The sequence below is a fragment of the Monosiga brevicollis genome, genomic scaffold, assembly GCF_000002865.3.
Source record: "Monosiga brevicollis MX1 MONBRscaffold_51 genomic scaffold, whole genome shotgun sequence".
Taxonomy (NCBI): Eukaryota; class Choanoflagellata; order Craspedida; family Salpingoecidae; genus Monosiga; species Monosiga brevicollis.
In genome coordinates, this window is record NW_001865088.1 from 208507 (window position 1) to 216293 (window position 7787).

Below are 7787 nucleotides of genomic sequence, written 5' to 3' on the forward strand. Positions count from 1 at the left end.
TGCTGTTGAAGCACGGTGTTGATGCCAAAGCCAGTGACGATGTGAGTTGCCTCCCTTTTTCCGTACCTTCTGGGAATGGTACACCTGTAACATAATGATGATGTTGTTGCACCTGTCAACAATGCCGATGCATCATCTCCCACAGTATGGCCGGACTGCAGTACACTATGCCTGCGATCAAGTCCATGTCAAGGTGTTGGAGATGCTGGTGGAGCATGGCGCTGATGCAAAAGCCATGGACGACGTCAGTACCTCCCACTTGCTCTTCCGTCTTATGATGGTACACCTACAACATATGATAACGCTGTATCTAATGCTGAGGCATCATCCCATAGTATGGCCGGACACCACTGCACTATGCCTGCCATACCGGTCGTGTCATGGTAGTGTTGATGCTGTTGGAGCATGGTGTCGATGCAAAAGCGCAGAACAAGGTCAATACTTCCCTCTTTCCCATTAACCTCCCTCTGCTGGTACACCTCTAACATAATATGCTGATGGTGCTGTACCAGGGCGGCCGAGCACCACTGCACTATGCCTGCTATAACGGCCATGTCAAGGTGGTGGAGACACTGTTGGAGCACGGCATTGATGCTGAAGCCAAGGGCGAGGTCAGTACAGTACCCCCTTCTTTCCGCTTTGCTGCTGCTCCTCCTGCACATCCGCTCGGCTTGTCTCTCCCCTCTACACCCTGCCCTTTGCGTGCACCCGTGCCGTTTCAATCTCTTCTCTCGTCTTTAACACTATTGCCTTTCTCCGTTTTGGGTTCTTTGCTTCCTCTTGTTCTACCTCCGCCTGCCTACCCTTTTGAAATCTGCGCTGCCCATCCGCCACGATATTGCGACTTGACATGTTGATCTGGACGCCACCCAATCCTTTGCCATCATCATGGTGTCTCTGCTTTCCTCGCGCGCTCAAACACATGCTGGTCGTCATTTTTTGCATCTTGCCTTTGCACATTTGACGGTACTTTTCCAAACACGAGTTTTGTTAATTATTTGATAATCAACCCTTCTGTTGAGATACCCTGCCACCTCTTGCCTGATCTGTACCCCGCTTACTCGCCGAACGTCTCCTGCTTAATCATGTGCATCGCTGCACTGGCTTTCATTTTAAAAAAAAACATGCACATCGCTCAACTCTTACCACACCTCGTCCCTCCCCTGAATATGTTCTCAGAGAGGGGAGACGGCCTTCGATGCTGGACGTCGACGTGGGCATGCCAACAGGCTGGAGCCCGTCTTTGCTGCTCACGAGGCTCGCCTCGCACAGTTGTTTGCCTGGCTGCCGCCCTTGCCCAGTCCTGCACCGTGCCTTGAGGTACACACCTCTCTCCGCTTTTCCTTTCCGAATTACAATCTTTGCTCCCCACTCCATCCCTATCTCAACCTCCCCTCAACCACATCCCCCTATAGACGACAGCCGCTGTTGTGGTGTCGGTGGAAGGCTGGCTCAGACCGCTCCTGCCCGAGCAATCCACCACTCACCCCCTCCCGCACCTCGATGCCTTTATCAGCGGTGCCATCAAGCGAAACTCTAATCTCGCAGCAATGGTTACGAGGATCCAGAAAACCATCGATGAAGCTCCACCAGACTATCTTGCCTTGGACTGGCCTGCCTTCAAAGCGACCATCACCCGCGCCCTCGGCGTCCTCGACCAAGCAGTGCAAGTTCCCGAAGCGCTAAAGGGCTGCCTCAGCCAGCTGGACCCCAACATTGACAATCTAGAATCGGTACTTGAAAAGATGCAAAGTCTAACAGAGCAGATTGAGCTCCAACCAGTATATCTTGAACTCCAGAACATCTTGGCAAAATGTCCCGCTCCAGCCACCGCGCCCACGACTGCGTTTGAGACGCCACCCACCGACTTTGCAGCAGCTCTGGGCAAACTCGTCATGCTGCACAATGTGAAACCCGAGCGCCAAGAACGGCTTACCAGCACTGATACCAATATCAAGCGGCGGGTGCTGGCATTGATTGATGCTCTGGACGCCGTGGCAAGGGCGGGTACCACCGACACTGCTTTGATGCATCGCGTGGACACGTTACGGCAACGCGCACAATGCTCGGATGTGAGCGCACCACTTTCGGCCAAGTCGTTACCCGAGGCGTGAGAGCAGCTGTGCCAGGCTCACGAACGTCTCAGCTCGCCCAAACAGAATGGGCTGGAGCAGCTCGCAGACTGGAGAGCAGAACACGATTATGAGCATCAGGACTGGTACCTGGCGTTTGTGCTGCACGGGTCGCAAGCCCTGTTGCAGCAGCTGCAGGATATGATCGACTGGCAGGCCAAGACGCTGTCCGTGCTGACTGCATGCAAAGAATATGCAAGCGACATCACGCAGAGCAGCGCAGATCAAGTTGTATCCATTTATGAGGAGGTGGCCGAGCTGCAGAAGAAAATTCAAGCAACCACAGCATTCTTGGCTTTTGTGTCAGACGACATGCGAGCTGGTATACAAGCCAACCTGGATGAAGAGAAGGAACGACTTTCGACGTTGCAGCAGCAGCTATCGAAGGCAACACAGGTGGACCAGGTGGCAGCACTGGCAGAGCTACTGCACCAACACTTTCCGGCCCTCTTGATCTTTTTGCACCCTGAGCACAGTGCATTGGGTGTACACCTCCGCAAAGTACTTGGCCCCGACCTTCCAGCCAGTCTGATCTTGGAGGCCATGACCGAAGTGGACCAAGTGTTGACGCTCTCCTGCCTGGGTCAGCTTGAGCTCCATTACAACCAAAACCACAAGGTGTACAAAGCTCGTGCAGCGCTGCCAAATCGGCCTGAGCAAGAACAGGATTTGGCTGTCAAGGAGTATGCATTTGCCCAGCAACACAAGCAAAATCAGTGTCGGACGTTTCTGCGCGAGCTTCGCGCCATGCGCCAGCTTGAGCATCCAAACATCGTTCCAGTCCTCGGTGCGCTTGTGGGCGTGCATGATGGCCACCCAAGCGCCTATCTGGTGCAGCCGTGGTGTACACAGGGGGATCTGCAGCAGTGGCTCGGCAAGGCGCGGCATCTGGCCACCTCGACCGTCGTTGCGAGTTTGATGACGCAGCTGCGCATGGCCCTGGCGTTTATGCATAGCAAGGGCCTGGTGCATCGGGATGTCAAGCTGAGCAATGTGATGCTGGACGGTGACGAGGACCAACCTGTTGTGCGGCTCGGCGATTTCGACATTACCAAGGCGGCTGCCGAAGCCACTATGCTACCATGCACAGCCACTGCGTCGTTGGGCACGGCAGGCTATGTAGCACCGGAGGTGCTATTTGGAATGGGTCGTGTGGGCGCACGCCCGGCACAGGATGCCTTTTCCTTTGGCTGCGTTCTCTACAACACGTACATGTTTCCACAGACGGTGCCACCTGTTCGTTTGCCCACAGACCAGCTTGCCGATCAATGCAGATGGGATGCAGGGGCAGGAGGTGCAGAATGCAGTTTTCCGCACTTGGCGGCTGAGGTGAGTAATATCGCAATATCCCTTGAGCGACAACTGAGCACCGCTTTGATTGTGATTTGCTTTGCTAACCTTTGCTGCAGATGTGCAATTCGACGAGCGATTTGTACAAGGAAACACGGGCCTTGCTTGCAACAGATCCAAAGCAGCGGCCAAGTCTCTTGAGCGCCGGACAAAGAGTGCAGCGACCTGTCACGACTCAAGCTGTTGGGCCAGCTATCGACGTTTTGCGCGACGCACCCGAGCTCATCCCAGAGGTGCGTTGCTTGCGGATATAGTTGCAATAATATTGTTTTTATCTTGACAAGCCGACTGATTTGACCCCATTGTGTATCAAGGTGGTTGAGCTGCTACAGCAGCTGAGTGCTGACGGGCGAGAGCCAAGCAACATTGCAGTGCGGTGGGTGGAGCGTGTGCAGAACCCCGTGCTGTGGGAACGGTACAGCGCCAAGCGATGGGAGATACTGCACCGCATTACAAGTCAGGAGCACTATGATCAACTTCATACGGCCACAGTAGATGCGCTCTCGGGCTGTCCAGCTTTGCTTTGAAATACACCCTGTCAAGAGCGCTTGTTGCTTCACGGCATCGCCCCTGACACAATGTTGCGCGACAAGATTGTGCGCCTGGGCTTTGACTATCGTTTCGCTGGTCGCAGCTCAGGCCACAATTATGGACTTGGTGTTTACTTTGTTTACTTGGCCGATCATCCCGGCAAGGTGTGGTGGTACTGTTGGGCTGCAGGGTTCTACGTGCGTGTTCTCACATTGCTTTATTGGCGCTGTGTGTCGACTTGAACCTGGGTGTAGAGTCACCAATATGCGACGCCCGGAGCAAACGGCGAGCGTATGCTCATTATTACGCGGGCCCTGTTGGGCCGTGCCTATGTCCATCCTTCGCCTCCTTTCGGGGCGCTGGCTCCCCCGCTGCTGCCCGATGCACCCAACAACGAGCGGTATGTCAATCAAGATTCGAGTCCTGTCTCACAGTTTGATGGGACTCATGTTTGGTTGTCTTGCAGATTTGATTCTGTCATTGCTACACCGCAAGTTACGTTTCGCGAGGTGATCATGTTCGACAATGCCCAGATTTACCCCGAACTAGTCGTCTACTACACTGCCTAGATGTTTTCGTTGAGATTCTTTGTCGTGCAGTCGAATCTGCTCTCCCAGACACTTGTCCTGCTTTTGCACACATCCAGCGTCGTTCACCACAAGGCCTCCTCGTTGGGAATACCCAAGGGTGGTTTGACTTTGCTTGCACATCCACGCATATCCTTTGAATGTGGGAAGGCGCACAAGTCAACCTCGCGCGTGTTTCAAGTACTTTCGCAATATCTTGGCAGACTGCCATGCCCACTCCGTCTTTGACGACCGTCGTCTCCTCTTGCTGTGATACCTGCGCTTGGACACGCGTTGCACTTTCCCAGTCCTTGGAACCGAGAGCGATTCCGCAGCTATTTCAACGGTGCACCTGGTCTGGTCACTGTGAATACGTTCCAACCGCAGCTGGTAGAATTGACCTGCAGACAGCAAAAAATGTCTTGCTCCTTCCCGACAAACGCCCCCGAAACCCCTGGAAAAAGGTTTCGTCTCGACTGCGTCTCGAGTCGTTGAGGTATCACGGCGTACCTCAACCGTGTGTTGGAAGCAGTGATGAAACTCAGGATTGCCAAAAAATTCTTCGAGACCAACGGGCGTCGACAGAGTGCTCCAATGATTGCCTGAACGGCTCATGCTGATGATGATGATGATGATGCCACGACACTCCACCTCGCCCGAGGAGCAGAAACCAGGCGCAAGTGAAAAAAAAAAAAATAAAATAAAATAAAAAAAGCAAGAAGAAGGACATGAAGCACAGTCATTGGGCGCGCGCCTCGCACTCGTCTGACCAACTTTTCGTTGACGCGTTGCCATGAGCTTAAATCCGGCTCGCTCGCCGTCAGGAATGGTCGCTCGCATCCGGGCAGGGGATAAGATTGATATGACTGGAGAGGCAGTTAGCCAAACGGGCTTGTAACGTCATGGCAAGCATCGAGGCAGTACACGTTGTACGTTCAAGCCCCAGTTTTACAGCTGGAAGCTGCTCGTAACAGGCGAGCTGTCATGCCAGGCAAAGGGGCAGTCCACGTTGGTACGGACACAAGCTTGACGGCGCTTTGGAACATTTGCTTGTAAGACTGTTGTTGTTTTGACTTTTCCCCCAAAATAAAAAATTAAAAAAGAAGAAGATGGTGTAAACGTGTGTGTGTGTGTGTGTGTTCTTCGCATTTTTCTCGTTCTTTGGCTTTTGCCATTTGCCTTTGACTTCTTCTTCTTCTTCCCCTCTTTGGCATCGGTCTCGATCTCGATATCAGTTGACTTGACGTGTCTTGCTTTGTGTGTGTGTGTGTGACGACTGATCGCTTGTGCTTGGTACGCTTTCCTGGTTGGGGCCTTGCGGCGACGCCAGAACGTTTTGATTGAAAGCACTGCTGCCATCTTTTTTGCTTTCAACTGAAGTTGGCCTCACTGATCTCGCCTCACAGTCGACAACGTGCGGTTGGGCAACCAAGTCCACCGGTCCTCGCAACCAAGTTATTTGTCTCGAGGTGAGTCGTTTGGTGCACCAGGCAGAGAAGCGCAAAGAGCCCGCTGACCGGCTGCCGTTTTGGAAACGGCGCGCGCCTGTTGGATCCCAGTCCGAATTCTGGGTTGTCAGACGAGTTGTACTTGGAGGGGGCTTATGAAATTGGAGAAGCAAGCAAAGCGGATGGTGAATAGAGAGAGATACCGTTACCATGAGTGCTGATGGAAAGCAGCTGTACAGGGCGTGTGATTCATCAGATCCACAAAAGGCGCTGCAGCTGGTGACCAGTTGGGACCAACAACGTATTCGAGATGCTGCCCAATACAAAAATGATGGTTGGGTACGTATGCTGTTTGGTATGATGCTGTGTGTATTGGTTACACTTTGAATATGTCACTGAATGGGGTGACGTTATGGTATAATATGGGACATATACTGCATGTTTGCATCATCCCACAGTATGGCGATACACCACTGCACAAAGCCTGCCTTTACGGTCATGTCAAGGTGGTGGAGATGCTGTTGAAGCACGGTGCTGATGCTAAAGCCAAGTCCAGCGTCAGTACAGTACCTCCCTCTTCCCCCCCTTTAACCCCCCTATGCTGGTGCACCTGTACCCCATGATGATGATGATGATGATACTGCTGTACCTGTACGTCATGCTGATGCATCATCCCACAGAATGGCTATACACCACTGCACTATGCCTGCCGTAAGGGTGATGTCAAGGTGGTGGAGATGCTGTTGAAGCACGGTGCTGATACTGAAGCCAAGAACAGGGTCAGTACAGTACCTCCCTCTTCTCCCCTTTACCCCTCTATGATGGTGCACCCGTACCCCATGATGATGATGATGATGATGATGATGCTGTACCTGTACGTCATGCTGATGCATCATCCCACAGTTTGGCGAAACACCACTGCACGAGGCCTGCGGTAACGGTTATGTCAAGGTGGTGGAGATGCTGTTGAAGCACGGTGCTGATGCTAAAGCCAAGAAAAACGTCAGTACAGTACCTCCCTCTTCCCCCCCTTTACCCCTCTGACTGCTGCTCCTGCTCCCGCTGCCCCGTCGCCTTTGCCCCCGTCCCTCCTCTCCGCTACACCCTGCCCACCCGTGCGCGCCCGTTCTCCACCCCTGGCTCCTTTGCTTCTTTCCCGCTATCCCTCTTCTTCCCCCGTTTTGCGTCCGCCCGTTGTCGGTGCTCCCCGCGCCCCACTTGTCTCTTCCGCCTGCCGTTTTCGCTCTCCCCTTTTTCTGATCCATCCCCAACCCCTTGCCATCACGCCTCTGCCTCCCTCGCTCGCCCAAGCGGCTCTCGGTGACCGTGCCTTGACTTTTGCCCCCGGCACACGCGCCGTATCCTTTTTTTTTTTTCCTCTCTCCAAGCACGCCTCCGTTCGGACCCCTGCTACCTGCCCGCACCATTTGCACACCACTCGCGCGTCTGGCGTCTTCGGCCCACTTCAAAGCATTGTCACCTCGCCTTTGTTATGAGAAAGCAAATGCACGTCGCCCAACTCAACCCTCGCGTCGTTGCCCACCTCACACGCTTCAACCACATGTTTTCAGAGTGGCAAAACGCCCCTCGATGTCGGACGTCAAGAAGGACATGGTGACAAGCTGGAACCCGTGTTTGCTGCCCACGAGGCTCACCTATCACAACCACCCGCGCCCCTCGCTCCGCCTGCACCTATCACTCCGCCCACGCCGGCACCGCCCCCCGCCTGGTTGCCGCCTCTGCCCACCACCCCCACCCTC

The 7787-nt window shown here is 53.9% G+C and overlaps 2 protein-coding genes across 2 annotated transcripts in view; both read left to right on the forward strand.

Annotated features, from left to right (window-relative positions):
* Positions 1–127: 127 nt before the first annotated feature.
* On the forward strand, positions 128–4582 carry MONBRDRAFT_30444 (uncharacterized protein; the record flags this gene model as incomplete). Its single annotated transcript, XM_001750883.1, has 11 exons — positions 128–280; positions 336–473; positions 513–611; positions 1180–1320; positions 1416–2007; positions 2251–3461; positions 3542–3715; positions 3797–3973; positions 4076–4177; positions 4268–4413; positions 4480–4582. The coding sequence occupies 11 exons, from the start codon at positions 128–130 to the stop codon at positions 4580–4582; spliced, it is 3036 nt and encodes a 1011-aa protein (XP_001750935.1).
* A 1655-nt stretch (positions 4583–6237) lies between these two features.
* The window catches only part of MONBRDRAFT_12993 (uncharacterized protein), a gene marked incomplete at both ends in the record, with an annotated part of 4954 nt that continues 3404 nt past the window's right edge, over positions 6238–7787 (forward strand). Inside the window, 3 exons of the mRNA XM_001750884.1 lie at positions 6238–6366; positions 6708–6806; positions 6931–7029. Coding sequence (XP_001750936.1) covers positions 6238–6366; positions 6708–6806; positions 6931–7029 — 327 coding nt within the window. The remainder of the gene's footprint in view (positions 6367–6707; positions 6807–6930; positions 7030–7787) is intronic.